Source organism: Oryzias latipes, chromosome 6 (genome assembly GCF_053564925.1).
Source record: "Oryzias latipes strain Hd-rR chromosome 6, Olatipes_Hd-rR_3.1".
NCBI lineage: Eukaryota > Metazoa > Chordata > Actinopteri > Beloniformes > Adrianichthyidae > Oryzias > Oryzias latipes.
In genome coordinates this window covers 22,793,648-22,815,686 of record NC_136242.1, presented here as the reverse complement: position 1 = coordinate 22,815,686, position 22,039 = coordinate 22,793,648, and the positions used below count along the sequence as shown (strand labels likewise).

Genomic DNA, 22,039 nt, shown 5'->3' with positions numbered 1-22,039 from the left:
GCCTGTGCAACACAATGAAAGGGAGGATTTATAAAGATATGAAAAAGCCCTTTTTTTTCATACCAAATATTTAGTCTTCCAATGAATTGTTCACAGTTGGGTGGTGTTCTAACCCTTTCTCCCATGATTTATTCACTTTGCTTCATTTGTTTTACTGATATTATTCAAATAAGTCAATGCACAAGCTTTACATAGATATTTTACCAACTATGTTTTCCAATTTCCATTTTGCATTGTAAGTAGCAGAAACGCCAAAGATTTTAAATCCTACTGAAGCATTTTGCATGTGATCGGTGTGGCATCTCACCACCCATGTCAGCTAAGTTTTACATTTCTGACTATATTTAAAAGAAAACAGGTCAAGTAAATAAATAAATGGAGAAATTCTTATGGATTTTGAAAACTAAAGCCTTGTTTTTTTAATATCCTTAAATGACACTTAAGAAATTTTAAGTAACATGAAGTTTACTTTGCTGTAAATTTTCTTGAGGATATAAACCAATTTTTCATTACATTATTTTTAGCAAAATATACAAATACTTGTTGTGTAAAGTAAAAAAAAACAAGAAGTCGATAAATTAATAAAAAAAAAAACTCTGCATAAAGTATGGCTGAAGCCCAAGATGTAATAAAATTGTCCTATTATCTGACTGCTACAATTTTCTACATTTTAAAAACATCAAAACAAAACAAAAAAAAAAAAAACGTATTGGAAGAGCCACAAATTAGCACAGATTCTCATATTTCAATACAGTTTGAATGATTGTAAAACTGTAGAAATAAAATGTTAACCTCATATTTTAATGTCAAATGAGTTATTCTATATAAAAGCACTACACAGCTGTTTAAAATAGTAAAGCTGTGTGAAGCTGTGCAACCATACTGACCCTGAAGCGACAACAAATATAAACAACAAAAAAGGTGTGGGGCTGAGTGCAGAGCCTCTGCTGGTTGGGCACAGGGGCTCATCCTTGACACGCAGAATCCAAAAAAACAAGAACAAAGGGAGATGAGTAATGAGATCATACAGCAAAATGGGGGAAAAAATGTAGGGAGCAGTAGTCTTTATCTAGAGCAAAAAGGGGCAGTCATCTACAGCAGCTAACTTTAATCACATTCAGGCTTCAAGGTAACCTTTTTTTTTTTCCCCTCACATTTTCATTGTTGTCAAAACACACATCTGGCCCTTTCCTGTATCTGGGATTCTGAGCCAGCTCGCATGGATTTGGTCCTTCAGCTGAACAGACACTTAGGAAAAACACACACAGGCATGTATAGATATAGATAAAATAATTATCAAGTATTGATTCTTAAATTTTCAAACTAAAATGTCAGTTCTTCCTGTAGAATTTAGACGAGCAGAAAAAGTCTGCCAGTGGATCTGTGTAGTGGATCTGGTTTACTGTTCCCATGGAGCATCTACAAGAGTTTTTCTTCATACTTAAGTTGTGTGTCCTTGCATTAACAGTTTAGAACGCTTCTCTCCTCTGAGTGTTAGATAACAGAAATAAGAGCATCCAGAATGAGATAAGCAAAAGGATACAGGGTTGCTCAGCCTGTCGAAGCGGCCGGGGGTCACATGACAAACATGTCGTTTTGGCATCAGTAATCAAAAACACAAGGTTGGTGTTTGGAAGCTTCTCGGCTCGGTACATCCTAGAAAACGAAGAGAAGCATGAGCTTAAATGTAACCAGAAACAATAAACCTAACACTTATAGACAGAATTGTTTATCTGCAGGTGACACTCAGATTTGTGCAAACATCTGAATTTGCTAAAAGAAATTAAACTCTTCATTCGTAAACTGATCTATAAAAAGGGAAAAATCATGAACACCATTGAGTAAATGCAATTTAGCAATATTTAATACACTTATGCACTCTGAAATGATGCAAAACAAAGTGAGGGTATACAGTATGTGTGATTCTCCGCATTAGTTTGATATAAAACCAGAAAATGAAAAGAGAAACACAAAGCAAAAAGCGAAATAGTTTTTCCCCCCAAAATTTCAGCTACTGACAGATCAAGGTGATCTGTGTCTGATCATAACTCATCAGAAAGCAGCTTTTTAGGATTAGGCTGCATAACCCAGGAAACTTTGGAACATGCCTTTGCAACAGAGAAGCAGAGGGATGTGGAATAAGAGATAACAGGTCAGTAATTGCAAGTGACAAAAGATAGGAACATATGCAAATATATACACGTCTCAATAAATATGAGCATACCTTGAACAGTTCCCACAGTCCAAAACCCCTGAGTACGACCTATTTTCATTGTCAAAAAAGTATTGTGTCTGTTCTGTGATGCAGCTTTCCTTAAACATGGCATCTGGTATATCTTCATCTGGTGACTCCACTGCAAATTAGAAACACCTTAAATCAGGACATGGAGGGGAATCATTTAAGGAATCCTGGGACTAAAATCACACTTCCAAAGTAGAAAATAGGCAACGTGGAAGTGCCTAAACATGGCTTCAAAAGAGGTCTCAATTACCATATAACATTTTCCCATGAAAATGTACATTTTTTTGTGGATTACTTCTTTTATAAATGCAAAGGGTGTCAACTAAACTGTATTATAAGTTGAAATCTGTTTTTTTTCCTGACAGTCAGTGGTCATTTTATTTTATGCATGTTGTAGTGACATGCATAAAAGTGACAAAGTAGTGACAAACAGCACTATTTCATCAAAATAACAATTCAATAATGCTGGATATGTTTTTTTTCATGCATGATAATACCGGAATCAGCTATATTAAACCTTAGTACACAGTCTTGTCTTGCATTTTTACTTACCTGCCCCTAGAAGGTTGGGAAACATGAGACCAAATATGAGCTGCTGCATAATCGACCTGTAAGATCCAACAAAAAGGGAGAAAAAGGTGAGCTTTCTGCATGTTGAAACACATTTTGAAAACATCTTTCTCTGATTTATGGAGGACCAATCAAAACTATTATTCTAAAAGACGTGCATCTGCCAACACTTTAATACAATGGTGATTTAAATGTTGCTTAAGCTACAAAACATTGAGTTTAAATGTCTATTTTAAAGGTTTTTGAACAACTCCGATGAAAGTGATGCAACTTCATTTTTAAGTCTCATGCAACTGCCATACAAATTATTTTTGGTGTAACAGCATGCACACAAGAGAACTAAAGGCACACGGCTTCTCCACTCACCAGGCAGCACTGGAGGCCCACCAGCTGATACTCAGCAAGTCTGCAATGGTTGGCTGGAGCAACACAAGAACAGAAATCGGTCTGAATGAAGTAGGCCAGCAAAGATTAACACACACCAAAAAAAAACAACAAAAAAACAGCAATTGTAGAGATCATGTTAGTGTCTATCTCACCACATAGATAGAACGGGGTCCTGCAGCTGCTTTGCTGTCTTTCTCTGGGTCACAGACAGACTGATAATCATATGTCTTATTGAAGGAGTACAGAGAGGTGTTGACCAGACTGATCATCAGCACCGGATCCACTTCACCGAAGAACTGCCCAATCTATAAGACATCATAAATAAACACATCATTGCAGGCAATGCTTGTAAATAAAGTTATTTGATTCTTAATGAAATAATCATGAAGGTAGATGCCAGCAAAGCACTCCAATTTACCAAGCTAATTATCCACTCAATCAAACATGGGAATGACATCTTTGAAATGCATGGATGAGTAATTTGAAACTGAAAAGAGCAATCCTCAAGAGAAATTCACGTCTGTGCAACAGTTGGTCTGAACGTTAGCCAATTAAAACTAGATAATGGAACTTTTACTAAAGGTGACACGCATGAAACCTGCTGCATTTTTCAATAAAGTCCTACAATTGTTGTTGAAGCAAAAGGACATTTTAACTTGTTATCTGAAAAAAGAAAACAGACTGGAATTTTCTAAAAGTTGTACATATTTAATACCTGAGATGCGGAAGGCAACACCTAAATAACACACGCTCTTTGACATACCGTAATTCTCCGGCTGTTAATGCGATCAACGTGTAGCAGATTATTCTGATACTGAGAAAACTGGCTTTGAAATGTGAAACACATTACTAATGTAAAGTGTTGCACAACAGCGCAAAGCCATTTTTCTCCACAACTGAATCAGCTAATTTATGTTTATTGTGTTAAAACTTCTCTAATTGTTTGCCCTATTTCAGAATCCTAAATGCATAAGCTGTCAAATAGTTACTATCATTCAAAGAATGTCAACTCTGGAGCTAAAGCTCTGGGGTTAAAGGGTTATTGCTTTGTAAGTTTGGACTTATGTGTGGCTTCACGTAAACAATAGAGGCGTAAATAAACTTGCGTGGAAACAAATGTCAAATAGAAATGCGAAAAACAGCAAATCACAACATTTTTCGTAAGCACTGTAACAATTCTTTATGACAGGAAAAAAAGACAGCAGTAACGTCCTAAAAGGTCCCTGTGGACGAGACATGTTCCACAGTTTAAAACAAGTCAGAGCTTCCTCAAATGTTTCAAAGATATGAATTGTAGGTCAGATTTAAAGCTGCTATCCAGAGACAGCAGATGTCCTGTCTCAACTGACGTGAAATGTTCCAAAACCCTCTGCTCTATAAATGCTACTATCAACAGGCAGAGGCCAAAAGAAGTACAAAAAGAAGAGCTAACACAGTGCAGCAGACTTCTTACATACACAGGGGACACGCAAGTACAGTTTCCACAAATGTCTAAAAGCCATCAGCTTCCTCTTTGATCCTTCCCCAGTGGCTAGTGTTTTACTCTGGCAGAGACATGGGTGTGCTGCCGGGTTCTGCCACTCTCATAACTTGACTGAGTCATGTAACCTTTCGATGACCTCTGTTTGAGGCTGATGGGGGTTTGTGACAAGGATAAGAAAAAAAATGACATAGAAAATTTGATTGCAGAGTTTGACTTAACTTATTTTCAAAGCAAAATTTGACGTGTCCTTTTTGAAGTATGTGTAAGAAGATATCCGTGAAAGGAAAAGAGATGCCGAACAATATCACACTGTATCGTGATTCCACACAAAATAGCATGATGATTCAAAGCTCTAGAAGATCAACTGTCTAACACCAGAGCTCTTTAACACTCTTCAACTGTGTATGCAATTACTGGTAATGTAATTCCAGCAGATTTTTAAATAAAATCAAATCAAACGTTATATAAAGTTTATTTATATAGCACTTTTCCTATAAAAACACAACACAAAGTGCTTGTGCTGAGATGCTAAAATGTGCAGTATAGTGATACTGAAAAGCGGCTTTGGGCTGGTATGCTGAAATGACATGAAATGTATCATTTTTTCTCATGCTGAAATGTAAGATGTAGCAAATAAGATCAGATGTGTTTTTTAGAGCTCACCAAGAAAATGTACTCCTCTTGATTGGACATAAGAAGAAATCCGCCATCGTCCAGTATCACGCAGTCTACATGCTACAAACATACAGACATACAAAATGTAAAAATCTGATAAGAAAGTATTTATAAAATGACACATTTTTGGGCAGAATAAGTACATCAAACTGCGAAACCACATTAAAGGAAAATGTTCAGATATTACAATAAAACTCAGTTGTACCTTGTCGTTCCTGAGACAGCCACAAATTTCATCCTTGCACTTGGACAAGAAATTGGAGCAAGACATTAGGTGTATTGTATGCTGATGTATAATTGAGTCTGATATTTTATGGGATGCAAACAAAATTGAACACCACCTACATTTAATTTGAGTGTAGCATTAATGAAACTGTTCATCCAGAAGGAGACATTAAGTTTGACGCCCACCACTGGAGACAAAAGCACAAAGCAGACAGAGTTCTGCAGCTTTGTGCTGTACCAGGTTCATCCATCAGTGGGATGTTAGAAACACTCACCTGCTGGTTTGAGAGTGACTTCATCCATGATGAGATCCACTGCTTTGCTCACTAGGATACCAGATTCAGACACAGACTCCCTGGCATCTGCTGTTATATAAAAATGAAACATTGTTTCTTAAAGAGTATAAAGACATTCCAAGCATTCTTAACAGCTATAATCTATTTATCTAGAGTATATAAAGTGACTTTTGCATGTCTGTTAGAGTGATTAGTGGAGATGATGGGTTTCACACAGGGAAGGAAAAACACAGCAGGAAAAGAAGTATGATAAACAGAGCGATATCAGAAACCTTAAAGTCTGAACATTGCCAGCAGGGTTGGGATGTCGTCCAAAAGCGGTGAACACAGCAGGCTCACTGCCAGACCACACAGAAGACCCTCATGCACATGAACATCCCCACTTACCGTTGAAAGACGGAGCTGTGAATATATATATTTCATTGTCCAATGTCCTCTTGTAGAAGCTGGACTCATATGTTTCTGGATTCTCAGACCATTTTTCTCCAGCACTAAAAAAATAAAAAGCAGTAGTCTGCTGATTTAACAATAAACATACATATGTATAGATTGATACTCATGTTTGTTAAGACTTTTAAAATCCCCACAGCCACATCAGATCATTTAAATCATGTATTCCTTTTCTTAGATAAAAAAGAATTCAACAAATCAGGCTGACAGATTTGACTCATCATCTACACTAGACTGAACAGATCTTTGAGTGATCCTTCATTTAGGTGAGGACATCATCTGAATAGATGCAACCTAACTGCTAGACAGTTCCCATCAATTTGATCCAACACTTTTATAACACTAGATATTTGGGAAAAACATGCCCTTCTGTTTCACAACAGTATTGCTAACACTTTAGTGCCCCTGAGATGAAAGGGGGAAAGTACCTTCTAGGATAGACTCTTGTGATTCCTCCGTCTGTGGCAACAAACCTGGCAACAATCCCATCCCTGAGGAAATTCAAAATAGCAGCTGATATAATGTCAAGGCAAGTGCCTTTAACAAATCATGGAATAACTTAAAGCAAGCAAGAATAAGATGTTGATTATATTCTGTTGCTAGTCTTTATTTATCCTAATGCTAAACATCCTCCATTAATGCCCAAAATGATGTTCAAATAATTCGAGATATGTGGTAAAATGTTAAAAAGGACCAGCTGATGTGACTCCTTTTGTTTTTCTATGAAATTAGCGTGTCATGGCTGAGTTCAGAATTTTGGTTTCACTTCAATAGCACATCGAGATCAAACCATCTGTGGCTCTGCTGGCCAACCAATGATGCATGAAATAAGCACCGGGCCTTGTAGTTATGGGTAATGATGTTTAATTAACACAGAACGTTGTAAAAAGCAAAAAAGAAAGTTATTTTATAAGCACAGTTTTTTGTTTGTGCATGGTAGAGTAAATTAAAGCTCTGTGCACTAGGTACATACACCGTCTGCTCTTTCCAAAGTTTAACCAGTTCAGCCGTCAGACCTGCATCCAAGATCAGTCGATTCACCAGGGAAACGTTGCCTGAGGATTAAAGGTAAAATGGATTTCACAGATATTACAAAACCACAGACACAATACGTGCATAGAAAATTGTGAAAAATGCTAGAGTTGCTGTCTGCTTTAAACATCTTGGCAGAGATTTGAGTGTTTTTGGAAAATGAATGCTTTTGGCATGAAGACATATGTGGGGGTTCTATAGTTCAATGCTGTGAAAAAGGCAGTAACCAATTCAAAGAGCTTTTTTTTAACCAAAATGAGCACTAATAGCGATAAGAAGAGCTTCACTGGCAAATAATAAAACTTGACCTTAAGTTAAGTCGCATCAAGGACACGTTAAGCCGCTCTAAATCCGTGCAAGAGGGTGAGGTCGATTAGAGGAGGCCTATAGAAGCACCATGAGTCATTGTGGAGCATGACAGTATCAGGCTTCGGGGAAAATCAATTGATCAGTCTGATGTCACCCAGCTTACAACACTCTGCCCATGAAATGCTTACCATTACCATATCAGAGCGGGAACTGCTGTATAATCACGGGGAGGAATAAAGTATCTCAGCTTCAGTTTCAAGGTTTTCCAGAATGTTTGCAGGTCAATAATAAATTTCTGATTCAACCTATATTAAATAACACACGGTTTGTTACAAATTTTGACAGGTCTCGTTGAAAGCCCAAGCAGAGTTTACTCAGTTGAACAAAAGTGTCATGTGAAACAGGAGTGAAGGATGCATGACTCACAGGCATCGGGAGACTCGCTATCGATGTTGTCGTTCAAGTCGAGGATAAACTGGAGGATCTGGGTGTTGTTAAGCGAAAGCTTCAGCTCTTTGCAGTATCCTCTGAAGAAACAATACGAAAAGTTTTAAATCTCAGTCAATTTTCTGTCATTTTGAATGAAATCCGCATCGGAATGACTGACCTTGGAGCAATGTAGGTGAAACCAAACTCATCAAACATGTCTGGCTGTAAAGTCTGCATGGCTTTTGAAAATCCAAAACATCAGTTATTTTATTCAAATGCTCAGGATAACTTTTTTGGAATGCTTAAAAAACCAATGTAGTATGTACGATACAAAAACCAGAGTAAAAAAAAAAAAAAAGTCTGTGATGTTGATGAACGAACATGCAGCACACATTCCATAACCGGTTCTCACGTTCATAAAGTCGCACAGACACAAAAAATGATTGGACAGATATGAGGTGATGGATCAAGAGTGAGAGTGTGGATGATGCTGTAGTGTGGAGGGTTTTAGAGAGAGACTGCCTGAGAAATACTTGCCTTCTCGCCCTGTTGTGACCCCGGGGAAGAAGTCAGGGAAAGGCAAAAGTTTGAAAAAAAAAAAAAAGACACAGAAAGATAAAAACACATAAATACCACGGAACAAACCATACCTGCAAAAAGATGCTAGAAAATGTGAATAGTTCTCTTGGATGTAAAACAAAACACACTTTCAGAAAAAGTTCATTTTAAAAATAGTATAAAAAGACAAAGCTTTAAAATGTGTAAAACAGAACTTGAGTTCAGAATTAGAGAGAAACTCATATTTCCCCTGTCCAGAATCTGGATTTCATTGAAATGCTATTTTCAAGTTCTTATCTCATAAATGATATGAAAATACATTATTGACCATCAGTCAAGAGTCTTTTTCAATGAAAACTTTTGGACAATGCTTTTAAAACACATTGATGGTCTGTGAAAGCAATTGCATGTCAAAGTTCCTCGGAGTGCTGAAAATCTGCTGCAGGATCAAACAATGTCTTTCACATAAAATTTAATACACAGATTAACTGTCACTCTGTCCCATGTTGATAGGGCCGTGTGTGTCCCTGCCCTCGTGGGTTTTTATAGCGTTCTCTTTCTTCTCCACTTTCATGATCCTTCCTTATCTGTCACCATGTCTTCAACTCAACATTAGCTCATTTATTCAACAAATAAAGAATTCCTTCTTTACGAATGAAAAAAAAAATATGTTCATCCATCACAACTTTAGTTTAGAGACTCTTTCTAATCTGTTAAGAGAACAATTGGCTGCAAAGAAACCACCTACTGCATCAAAGTGATAAAATAGATTGGAGTTTGGAGGTCTGGCTCCAACGTGAAATTCTATATGTCCCAGACTCCCTGTTGTGCAGTCTGCAGCAGCAAGCCATGGCGCATTGCTTTCTTTAACAAGCCTGTAATTGTGCTGACAGCATTTATGGCATAGTGACAGACTTGTTATGCATAAGGAGCAGTAATGCAAAAGCTAAAAACACTCTCTCAGAATCTCATCTATCTGAATAACTTCGACATAAGTGATTTATGTTTAGTGTCCCGTCAGGAAAAAACAAATCACTAAAACAAAGATGATTTTTTTTCTGGTTATAATTTGATCAAAACAGCGATTGACCAATGCAAACAGGGAAAAACCTCTAGAACAGGTTTAGATACCCACTTTGACCATCTTTTGATGTATTTTAATTTCCCAGTGGTTTTTTAATTATAATAATGCAATTTTTAGCCAAACTTAAAAGAAACTGTGTATTTTCTAGGACGTAGTTTTCTGCAGGAATTCATCAGAAATTTGCCTCTGAGTTGTGAATTGTTGGGATGGCGCAGCCCCGCCCCACTTCCCCTCCCTGTTGCAGAGCGAAGAAGGGAGTTTGTGGGCCACCCGGTGTGTTTTCTACGTCACAAATAAACTCTTCTTCAAACTGCATCTCTTCATCAGCTCCTGAGTCAAAATTGATTTGAATAAAGAAATAATCAGAAATAGAATTCTAACCTTAATTTTCTTAATATGTGTCCAGTATCAAAAAAATGCCAAAAAACACGTCTGGGTTTTAAAGAAACTGAAGCACTTTTTGATGGGGAACTGAGAACAACATAGACTTATCCTAGAAAGTATAAATCAACAACAACAAAATCTACTGTTCTGAAGCTCTGTCTTAACATAAAAAGTCCCTTTTAAAGATGTTTTTAAATATGTACCCCTGATCACTTTCATGTACAGACCTCCCCTTGCTTTAAACTTCCAGGGCTAGAGATGACCCCTATGTTTTCTTAATAAACAGCGAAAAATAAATAATTATTTGACATTTGACATTTTGTTTGGGCATACATATTAAATATTAAAAGCTTCTATTTTTGATTTTGTAAGACTTTATTAATTTAATTTTATAAATGTTTGCAGACAGAAAGGTTATGTAAAGAAAAAAAGTTATTTTCCTCAATGTTGTAACATGCACAGATTATACAGAACTGCGGATACTTACCCCAGGAGGAAGCTGTCAAATATCAGCATTACAATAAAAACAGGAAAAAAAGAAGGTTATTCAAAATCATAAAGGACTTTATCTTACAAAGTGTTGCAAATAGGCGATATGTATTCATGAAAGATTTCTATCCTTGGGCTTTACAAGCAGATGTTGCAATGTTTTGTTATATTGTGACCAAAGATGAACCCAGCAGACTGTGACTTAGAGGGATGCAGCCTTGAGAGTGCAAGTGGAGAAAAATAAATAAATTCATAAAAAGATGAATAATGAAAACTATAGGAGGGAGAGACAAATATCAGACAAAAGGAAGAGAGGTTCAGATAGGAATCTAGAGGAAAAAGATAAATTGGTTTTCTTCATTTGAACTCAATTCAAGGTGATTTGATTTTTGAGATTTTTTAAGTATGATGTCCAATGAGAAGAAAAACAAAAACAAGAGACAAACTTTTGTTTTGCTCTAATTCAGAAAAAAAAGGGACATGTAATGCAGGGGGATCAAATATCTGAATTTTAGATTTGGTAAAAATCAAGAAATGTGGAATAGCTTGTAGAAGGGAGGAGCAGTTGACCAGTAAGTTACATTATAAAAGAAATCCACTGTGGGGGGATTCAGTCAACTAAGCTGTACACATAGGAGTGGCTGAGGATCCAGCAGCATAGAATACCACAAATTAAGCATGAAAACTCAAGAGAACAACCCAAAGAAAATATGTATGGGGATTGGCTGTAAGACACAGACAAAATCAAACCTCCCTGCTATGTTTGAGTGGGCGTCATACTCACACATGGCTTCTTTTATATCATCCCCCAGTTTAGCTTGAATGAATAGTTCGCTGTATTTGGGTAACACAAGAGCCAAGCTGAGAAAAAAAAAGCAAGAAAAGCACAAATATTAAATATTTTTTATAGAAATTATTTGTCATTTCATTTCCATTTTTATTTAACTTTACAAAAAGTGTTGCTGTGGCAAAAGCAGTAAAAGACATCCTCTAACTTCAGTCGAACCGGTCAAAGCTCAGTTTGTTTTTGATGACTTCTCACCTGTAATCTGTTCCATTGACAGGTCCCCAAGTGTAAGTCCTGATTCCTCTATCTATGTATCTCTGCCAAAAAGAGACAAGCACAAATTATCTAAATGAGACAGTTTCCTCTCTTTTTAATTTCTGTCCAAAAACTGTCACATCGAGAAATCAAAGACAGTAGTGTTTGTTATGTTAAACATGTTTGTTTTTTAGTTATTACATTTTTAAAAGTCAGAACTTTTTTGTATTGCCTTACCTCATCCTGGCTCTTTACCAAAGTATGAATGGTGCGTTCTCCTGTCTCACCATCAATCATCATTCTCCTAATCTGTAAAAAGGTGAATAAGAGACAGATAGTGGTTTCAAACAATCAATATGATTTTAATCTAGTTTGGTTTAGCTGAAAATCGTAGATTCAACAAAGTCCTACAAGCAGCTACGCCTGTTAAAGCATTTCAGGGACTAACCAATTAACCTTTATGAGGAGACTTTTGGGACCTGAATGCATTCCTGCACTTTTGTGTTTTTTTCTCTGTACATTTTCCTGAGAGCAATGAGTTTCCTTGATTCATCAGTGTGTTCACTACCTCCACTTTAATGTCATTCTCCAGCTCAGCATCCAGAAAGTCCAGGGTAACGGGCTCCTGGAATTTGGGGTTCTGTGGAACGGAAACATTTCACAAATGGGACATCATTTCAAATTCAGACAGGAAAAAACAAACTCAGACATAAACAAAACTAAAAATGCATACTCCAACATTAGTGCAGAAATATGAGTACAAACCCATTTAATAAACAAGACCAGGAGGTTTACACACCCAGTTTGCCTTAAAAAGTTTTTTGTGTGTATTGGAGCAGGATTACTGCAGTTGGAGTAAAAGTATTTTATGGTGATATTTTAAAACAAATTAGCATGCTATCCGTCCTGTGGGTGTGTTTCTAAAATATCTTGATAGCAGGGGTTTGTCTCTGTGTAAGTCAAAGCAACTAATTAAAGAGATCTTCACTCAAAATAGTAGGAATGGGTGTTTCAAATCCAAAGCTTGGCAAGAAAGATTTTTAATCAAAGAAAAATTCAGTTTATTAAAACATAATAAGAGATAAGAAACAAGACAATTTACACAATTTACAATTCTACATTTAAAGTATTTCAGTTTATTGGTCAATTCAATTTGTACTATGTTTAGGTTTATTCAATTGAGTTGCAATTTTTTTAAGATAAAAAGTGTCATTGAACCGTTTTTGAACATGAGGGACAAATTGCTTCCAATCTGATTTGAAGTGTCCTCAGCAGAAATTTGAAATTTAAGAAACTATCTCTTATTTAGAGAACAAAGTGTGAATTAATGGTGTTTTGCACGTTTACAGATTGTACACTAAATTAAGAAACAATTTCTGAAAAAAAGTATTCTTTAGCACCTTAACTGTGGTCATTTTTACATGTCAAGTCTGGATTTACAGGTATGAAGTGAGTTCCTTACATGTGAAGGTTGAATGCATGCAATGAAGAAGCAAATGAAGCATGTCGACATAAAAAAAGAAAGAATGTAGTATTAAGATGGATAACACAAGATGAGGCAGAATAAAACATCAAACAAATGATACGATGTAAGAAATGCTAAAAAGAACATGAAGAAACTGGAGTTTTGGGGGTGGGTTAAGAGAGAATGATGAGGGGAGAAATGAAATCTAATGAAAGGGAGAGAGAGGAGACACTAATGAAAGCAAAAGGCGGCACATCAGAAAGAAGCTCTGTGAGATTAGCTAAGGTGTGAGACTGACCAAAAAAAGAAAAAAAAAACACTGTCGCAGCAAGAGAGGCTTTGGTAACACATGTTTTATTCATATGTTAAGAAAGCTCCAGGTCACTATCAGCATTCCTGAATCCTCTATTTGGCTGATTCAGTGAGACAACGTACTGCAAGGGCAGATGGGGAATAAAATACCTTGGTGTTAGAATTGATTCTGAAAGAAACACGATTTTTCTAAGGCGACACACCTTCATGAAACAGTATTGTTGTAAATCTAGAGTCATGGAAATAGAAATGACAAATTGACGGGAGCTGCAATTTAATCTTCAAGTGTTAAAATTAAAAAAAAAAAAAAAAAACATCTTTAAATTTCATTACTTAATTTTGACAGAAAGACATTTGTTAACATGTTCTTGTTGCATTTTGTTTTTATTCAAACCGTTGTGAATCAGGAGCAAACCAAGAAATCCCATTTGAAAAAAAATGTATTAATGACAAGCTCCTCCTTCGCTCGATTCTCATTCATCTACTTGTAGACTAAATCCATGTACGTCTTTGTTTTCTTCGTCTGAACTAGTATTTGGTTCAAAACTGTGCGGCTGGATAGTTTCAATAATGCTCGCCATATTTATTGCACTGGTAATGTTAGGTCGGGGGTGTGAGTGGGTGTAAGCTAGCAGGAGAGCTGTAAACAGAGAGCTCTAGGCAACAGAAACAGGAGCGGGGTTGCTCCATGCCAGTGGACATGCCCACAACTCAGAAGCAAATTTCTAATGAACTACTGCTGCTCTGCAGAAACTATGTTGTAGAAAATGACAGTTTTTCTTTTTTTTGGCTAAACACATCATGATCATGATTAAAAGACAACTGGGAATGCTTTTAAAATACTGGTAGATCAGAACAATTATTGGAGGGGGTTTTAAGAAGGCTTCCCATCACTATAGGGACTCTCTATGACGGTGATATTAAAGTACCTAAAAGTTACCATTATTTATCACCATATCTCACAGACACATGTGCATCATTATAAGCCATACATGTCTAATAGCTACACTTACAGGTAATGCAAGTCGCATATGAATCACCAATATCACTTCAGTTCAGGAATAAATTTACAATCAATGCACAACAGATGGCTGTTTAAGCTCCTTTAGAAGTGATATTTGTGTTGCAGCAGTGCTGTCACATATGCGACACAAAAACTCTAGGACTACCCTGGTAGCTACTCCTACGATGCTGAGCATCACCTCACCTCGTGAAACGTCACTGCATATTTTTTATTGAGCCTGAGCTTCCTGTTACGAATCCTTTTCTAGCCAGGCCATAAAAAAAAACAAAACATGTAGAATGATCATAAAAAGAACTTCAAGTCAATGTAAAATTGAAAATTGCAAACAGTTAAAAGGTTTTTACAAGAGTTTGAAAGTTATTTTAAGAAATCTCTCTAAAAGTAATGTTTTATTTTTTATTTTAAGCAGTTAAGTTGTATAGTTTTTGCCCATAAATACATGCCATTGCATACATTGCTAATAAAAGTAGAAAACATGATTTTAAAAATGAACACAATCCCAGTTCGCCTTGAGTTATGTGAGGTCCACAGTTTGAGGTCCACAAAGGTGCTATGCTGAAGCTCTGAGTAACACCTTATGCTGCCTGTCAGGCCCAGCTTGCATCAGGCTCAGACTTGGAGCTGAAATTGGAATTTGCTGAAAACAGAGCTCTGGTGGGGTCATGGCTATTTTTTTCTGGGTCACATCTTAATACCTGCCAGTGGCACAGAGTCTTGTTGGATTCATTTGACAAATTGAGAGATAACACAGAGTTCTGGCAGGTCATGACAGACTGTAAACTTAATGACATCTCATTGGTGAAAGTGTTTGTCATTTTTCACAGTTAAACTTCAGAAAAACAGGAAATATTCTTAAATCAATACAGACCCCCCAAAACACTTAGTTTGATCAATATTAATATTTGCGAGACAGTACTTACAAACATCAGTTCCAAGTTTTATGCCCATTATAGAGCAAATTAAATCACCCTGGCTGGCATTATTTCCACTCTCGAAGACATTATGAAAACAATATGTCACAGAGATAATCTTTCAAGGTTCATTTTTAAACATATATGCCACTTCAGTGCCAAGTTCTCATATCTATTCAATCCCATGTGGCAGAAATGACCTTCCATCCAATATCTAGGGGCTGATGAAATCAAGTCATATTCTAAATGTGATATAGATTCTCTTTGTGAAGATAGATGAGGCAGCAGCTCACAGAGATGTTGGGAAATAGAGAAAAATGAGAGCCAGCATCATCTGCTAAGATATTATTTAGTGACTGAGCAGTTATAGATGACATAACATGCACAATTCAGAATACTTTTTTTTTTTTAAATGGCTGCACCCAGCAACACAAAGTGATCAATAGTGTGGAATTGCAATACCTTTGGCTGTAGATTCGGGTGTAGTAGGACATATCCGTTAGGATCTATGGCAAAGTAGTATCCATTTGGACCAATCTTATGTAAAACAAAACGAAAAAGTGAAGAAATAAGTTGTTTACAAATTAATATTTAATAGTTTTAATATTGTGATTAGTAAAAGCTTTTTGGTACTAACAAAAATAAAAAATTGAACCAAAAAAACCTCACTATGTACATTTTTTTGTACTGAGCTACATCACCTATTTTTTCAAGCATCTCATCACATCTGGGTGTGTTTAACTCACTGTAAAGCGCGGTGTGAGCTTCTTGATGTCATCAAGAGACACATCAATCCCCATCACGCCAAGAATCAACTGATTCTGATGCTGACAGAGAAAAGCAATGACAGAGATGAAGAAACACGCATCGGACTGAATGCACCCAAGAGCTGGTCTTGATTGATTTTTACCTCGCCGTATCTGTCATCAAACATTTTGGTCCTGTTGAAGACAGGCAGTGTTCCAGTGATGACCAGACCCAGCTCCTGATAGAAAATCCAACCACAGCATGGTTTAACATAAACTCACGGAACAGCCTTGTTTTTTTTTAAACCTGAAAGAGTGATGTCATACCAGAGCATCAAGATACACATTCGTCCACTGAACTTGTTTGGCCTGCTTGTCAGCCAGAACCATTGGTCTTCCCAGGACATCAAGGTATTCCTAAATTACACACAAAAGACTTTTATATTGATGATATATTCTTTTTGTGCATTTGTGAACGGACGATATAACAATATTTTAACATCACCTGTGTGTTTATTCTAATGGCTCCGATGGAGGGAATTTCATAGAAGTAACCTGGATAAAGAATCACAGAGTATAAGCAAAACAAAGCAGCAAAAGGAACTTAAAAGTTTAATGTTAAAAAGAATCTACTCAGTTCTGTCTATTATTTTACACAATTTTTATTTTCTGTACGCCTCATTAATTTTCTATTTACTCCCAAACTGCAAAAGAAAGAAGGCATCTTTTTATTAATTTTGCTTAAAAAAGTGTTATCTATGTGCTCCCTGATGTCTCTTTCGACTGACAACAGTTTTACTAACAAACAAATGAGCTGCTTTTCTACCAAAATGTTCCCTATTTTCATTTGACTCATCTTTCTTTAGACATTCCTGGAATGGTTGGTTGTACAATGCTCTGCTTAAGTGCTTTCATTCAGCTTAAGACCCAAGACAAACAAAAACAACAACAACAATGTGCACTACCTTTATTTGAACAAGCCATCCATTGAATGGGTCCTTTATCGTAGTTATGCTGTCCTACTGAGAAGGTGAAGATTCTGACCTTAAAAAAAATAAGGAATTAAGAAACTCACATATGGTATAGAAAAAATGAAAACTCTCTTATTTATTTAATTTTTAATTTATCATAGACCTACCATATATGTAACAGTTATATCTAGAAAGATGTCTATGAAGTTTAGGAGTCTCTGAAGGAGGTTTCTTAAGTTAACACACTTTGTATGCACATGTGTTTGAATTATTTATGATGTAGAAAGTACATTTTTATTTACTGATACACATCCTGGTGCAATGCCTTGCCTTTAGTAACAGAAAAAACAAAAATGTTCTCGACAGAAGCTGCTTAACCTCAGTGACGACTTCACATTAGTGTCTCATTTTGCTTCATTACGTTATGTTTGCCCAAAAATCTGTGTGCGGTTATATACTGTACCTTTTTGTCAGCGTTGTATTTCTCCAGTATGGACTGAGCTCTTTCTTCTCCTCCATCAGTGAACAACATGATGATTTTGTTGCAGTTTGCTCTGGTCACATTTGTCTGGTAATAGAAATAATAAATATGGAAAAAGCAGATTTTTCAAAGAAAAAAAAAAAAAGAATAACCACTTAAAAATATGACATAGCCTATAGGACAAATGGAAACCACAGAAATTGTTCTAATTTCATGAAATGTTGACTTTTACCACAGTATTGAAGACTTATATTTTGCTAAGAAACATTTATAAAAAGATCCACTTCTGATACAACAATGTATTTTAAGTAAAAACATGTATAAGATTAAATTCCTTTGTTTTTAAGTTGTTACTGTGACATTTTGAACCAGCAGATGGCAGTAAAATACAACAAGTATTTCATTTTGCTTTCAACATTCCCTGAAAAGTTAATTTAACCCTGTGTGCTCAGGCAAATTGAAGTCAAACACACAGTATTTCTCTCACCGCAAATAGCTGCTCAAACGCAAACTCGAAACCTTTAGTGTAGTTTGTGATTCCTTTGGCTGTGATGTTCTGAACAGCATCTTTCAGCAGCTTTTTATTTCTCACGTTGGCTTGAACCAGATGGTCGAAGCACGCCGTTTTCTTCACCCTGGTGTTAAACTGGGAGACGAGAAGTTATGACCTGCGAATTATTCATACAATTACAGGAGGCATGCGTGAGTAACAAACATAAATGCAGTGCACTTTCATACGCCAGCACTCCCACCTGGCCTTGGCTGTTATCAGGAAGTGGTAAACAGACACATTCATCAAACCCCACTAATTGCTTCACATCCTTGGAGCTCAACAATTTGGTACCCATGGAAACTAGATTCAGCTTTAAAAAAAATGAGGAGAGGCAGCATCACCCTCTTCCTTTTAAAGGTGAGACCTCCTCATTAAACCCTAAAGCACACATGGAGAAATGCTGAGCTACTCATCCAAAAGAGGGGTTCCTGTCCTTCTGTCCTTTTAAGGTTTCACTATGCGATAATATCAAATGTTAAGACTTTAGAGAAAGAACACTTTCACAGTTCTGATTGGATAGGAGGACAAAAGAACACTTAATAGTAAACCAGGACATCCACAGCTTTGCAGAACTCCTTTAAAACAATCCTGAACCTCATCGATCTCAGCTAATCAATGTGTCTCTGTGAGATGGCCAGTTGGGAAGCCGAAGCACTGATCTACACAGGCAAGCGAGCAAAACGAGCCCTGACCACACATATGTGTGTGCGGCTGCTTATGTGTGTGTTTTTGCAAGCAGGCTGACAGCCTTGAAGTTCTTTCTCAGGGTGACAATAGCAGATGCACGCGTCTCGGCCGGACTAAAAGGCCACATCACGTTGGCTGCAGTGTGACGAAAACGACTGAATCAAAGCGAGAATGAGTGCAAAGCATAAAACAAGAAAAAAAACACCTGTTAATTCCCCCCCCCCCCCCCAAAAAAAAAAAAAGAGAGAGAAAACAGGGGTCTACCATCGCAAAATCTATTAAAAGGACGAGTCAGGAAAGTGTGAGCAGAAAGTGAGAAGCAGCGAGTGAGAGGAAGAGAACAAAGAGAAGAAAGTGTTAAAACAGGATTCAAAAGCAAGGGAATGAGAACGTGTATGTGTTATAATGAGCTCTCGTATGGATGTGACATGATAAAAGGGAATGCTGGTTAGAAGGTCAGTTTTACATAGAGATAAGCCCATCACATCTAAAAAGAAGTAAAAGTATGAAGTAGAACTACCTTTCATAAATTTATATTTCGTGATTTTTCAGCCTTATCTTTAAAATCCAATCCTTTTGACTCAGTCTCCAATTCTGCTCTAGAATGCCATCTTACCGTACGGCGTGACACAAACCAACAACACTGACTCAAGATAACATGGCTGAACAGGCAGGATGAAAGAAATGAAGGTGAGAAGCCAAAGCAAAGTGAAAACACAACATAAAAAGAAGATAAAAAGAAAGAAAAGAGATGAAAAGACACCAAGGAACCTATCAGTAGTCTTCTGACTTGCCCAGTTAAGGGAAAGTGTGACCATTTTCCTTTAGAAAATGCCAACTTCTTCCCTGGGCTACTGATAATAAGGCTAATGATTTATGGGCAATATTGGAGAGCAGAGATTTATCGACAGGTAACAACACCCTGAGGCCCAAATATCCACCCTAGTGTTGCACATATATCTGAATAAGTGAGCCAGTGACAGAAGATATGGATTGAAAGTGTGAGACAAAGAGGATTCCATGTGTTCTATTAAAGCAGAAACAAAACTCAAAAAGCAAAATCCTTCTTTTTTTGGACACATTTCTAATGGTAAATGGTGGTTTTGTTTATGGGAAATTAAAAAAATATCAATGCAGAAGTTGTAAGCAATACAGCAATGAGCAAATATTAAATATCCTGCCTATTAGAGACTGAAAAGAAAAAGATTTGTTAGATCTAAAAAAGAAATTGCCATTTATATCAAAAAGAAAGCACTGATGGGAAATATCTGAGTGTCTATATTAAACTTCCAGAATTTTAATTTTACCAAATTTCTCTAAAAAAATGACTCGATGTCACCTTAGATCTGTATGGATCCACTTTGACGTAATAATCCTAAAAAGTTTTTTTCAATAGGAAAAAAAGGTGCCATGTCCCAAAATTACCTTTGATAAAACCTGTCAAATTGACTTTTGCAAATATTAATAATAAAATAGTTACAATGTATGATAAAATGCTGAAATAAGTCTTATAAACCCCATTGATGTTGCATATTTACACACCAATAAAACTATTTCATCCTATTATGACATCTGTGAAAGACCTGGAAATAAAGGAAAGTTTCAGGAATCAACATGATCAGTGGATCATCAGAGTAAGAATTAAAGGAGAGAAAGGAAAATAAATGAGAGTGGAGAAAGTAAGTTATAAAAAAGACAAACACTGCATAAATGAATTGTAGTTAAGATACAAATGGAGGAATGAGGAAAAAGCAGGGAAAGAAAGAACACTGGCTAATAATTCATTAAACCCTTTCATGCTATATATGTGTTTTTCCATTCAAGGGGATTGAAAATGTCTGCAGCAGTCTTGGATTAAATGGTACTTTGAGAATTAGAGACATACAGCTCGGAGGGTTGAGATGCTGACTGCCGGACCAGTACAGATAAAACAAAGTACAATTTTGGATTAAAACAGATGTAAGCACATAAAAGATAGAGATTAAACAACATTGAAAATACTAGGGAGCTGCACGGTGGAGCAGTGGTTAGCGCTCTTGCCTCACAGCAAGAAGGCCCCCGGTTCAAGTCCTGGCTGGGGGACCTGAAAAACACATCAACAGGGGACCTTTCTGTGTGGAGTTTGCATGTTCTCCCCCCCCCCCCTGCGTGGGTTCTCTCCAGGGATCTCCGGCTTCCTCCCACCGCCAAAAACATGCTTCATAGGTTGATTGGCAACTCTAAATTGTCCATAGGTGTGACTGTGAGAGTGAATGGATGTGTGATTGAAGATATTCTACCCTGCGACAGACTGGCGACCTGTCCAGGGCATCCCTTGTCTTCGCCCAAGTGGCCAGGATAGGCTCCGGCAACCCCGTGACCCCGAAAGGGAATAAACAGTAAAAAGATGAATGAATGAATGAATGAAAATACTAGGCTATCTGAGGTGTTTATGTTGCTTCTCCTCTCTCTTTCCTTTTTGGATAAACTTGATGGATGGCAACTGTCTCAGTAGTTTTCTGTTGTGAACAAAATGCTTCTTTGTAAAATAACTCCAGACAGTTTGGAAATGGTTTTATAATCCTTTTCACATTCATGAGCTCCAAGAATTACTCCAGGAAGATAATTTCCTCGAGCCAACACACCTGAATGCCTCTGAGCAGCAAACCGCATCTCTGCTTAAGCCACAGTTCCTGCTTTAAGTGAAGGGTGAAGGTGGACAAAGTAATAAATTACCTAGTATAATGACCACCAGACCCCAATTTGTGAGGTCTCTACCAATGAAAAATTAAATTCTCATCATCCACATGTAACTTGTGCATGCACCTGTCTACAAATCGACATAAGTATGAGTGTTTATGCCTCTCCATATGTCGTATATTTTAAGATGTCTGCAGTCGCAAACCTTTGGTGTGCAGTGGAATGAAAACAGAAATGCACAAATGTTTTCATCCACATGTAAAGACGTCTTTGAGTCCCATCTGCAAAAACATCCCTCACCATATTAATTACTGAGGTTTAGAGCATTTAATAGCCTATCACTTACATAAACAACATTGACGTAGTCATCATCTGACAGAGTCTCCAGCATCTCGCTGACGGATGTTCTGATCAGCTTTAGGGTTAAACCAGAAACACTCCCACTTCTAAAGTGAAGAAAAAGACAGATTTCCATTAAAACATTAACTGGACTCAGTTTTATTTACTCTGATGATATACTAATATTATATTAGTAAAAGCAGTGCATACTATTTA

General features: G+C 36.8%; 1 protein-coding gene across 1 annotated transcript in view; it reads right to left on the bottom strand.

The window, feature by feature from the left end:
• Nucleotides 1–22,039, bottom strand: part of LOC101164397 (voltage-dependent calcium channel subunit alpha-2/delta-1) — a 63,557-nt gene that overhangs the window by 9,591 nt on the left and 31,927 nt on the right. Inside the window, exons 10-37 of the mRNA XM_078949372.1 lie at nt 21,831–21,930; nt 18,053–18,211; nt 17,548–17,652; nt 17,079–17,157; nt 16,619–16,668; nt 16,441–16,530; nt 16,278–16,352; nt 16,114–16,194; nt 15,830–15,904; nt 12,224–12,295; nt 11,893–11,964; nt 11,656–11,717; nt 11,398–11,474; nt 8,277–8,337; nt 8,096–8,196; nt 7,302–7,383; nt 6,757–6,819; nt 6,266–6,369; nt 5,858–5,944; nt 5,703–5,770; nt 5,563–5,601; nt 5,346–5,417; nt 3,352–3,504; nt 3,179–3,231; nt 2,795–2,850; nt 2,225–2,354; nt 1,544–1,656; nt 1,155–1,237 (exon numbers count right to left, since the gene is read on the bottom strand). Of these exons, the coding sequence (XP_078805498.1) occupies nt 1,155–1,237; nt 1,544–1,656; nt 2,225–2,354; nt 2,795–2,850; nt 3,179–3,231; nt 3,352–3,504; nt 5,346–5,417; nt 5,563–5,601; nt 5,703–5,770; nt 5,858–5,944; nt 6,266–6,369; nt 6,757–6,819; nt 7,302–7,383; nt 8,096–8,196; nt 8,277–8,337; nt 11,398–11,474; nt 11,656–11,717; nt 11,893–11,964; nt 12,224–12,295; nt 15,830–15,904; nt 16,114–16,194; nt 16,278–16,352; nt 16,441–16,530; nt 16,619–16,668; nt 17,079–17,157; nt 17,548–17,652; nt 18,053–18,211; nt 21,831–21,930 (2,362 nt within the window). The remainder of the gene's footprint in view (nt 1–1,154; nt 1,238–1,543; nt 1,657–2,224; nt 2,355–2,794; nt 2,851–3,178; nt 3,232–3,351; nt 3,505–5,345; nt 5,418–5,562; nt 5,602–5,702; nt 5,771–5,857; nt 5,945–6,265; nt 6,370–6,756; nt 6,820–7,301; nt 7,384–8,095; nt 8,197–8,276; nt 8,338–11,397; nt 11,475–11,655; nt 11,718–11,892; nt 11,965–12,223; nt 12,296–15,829; nt 15,905–16,113; nt 16,195–16,277; nt 16,353–16,440; nt 16,531–16,618; nt 16,669–17,078; nt 17,158–17,547; nt 17,653–18,052; nt 18,212–21,830; nt 21,931–22,039) is intronic.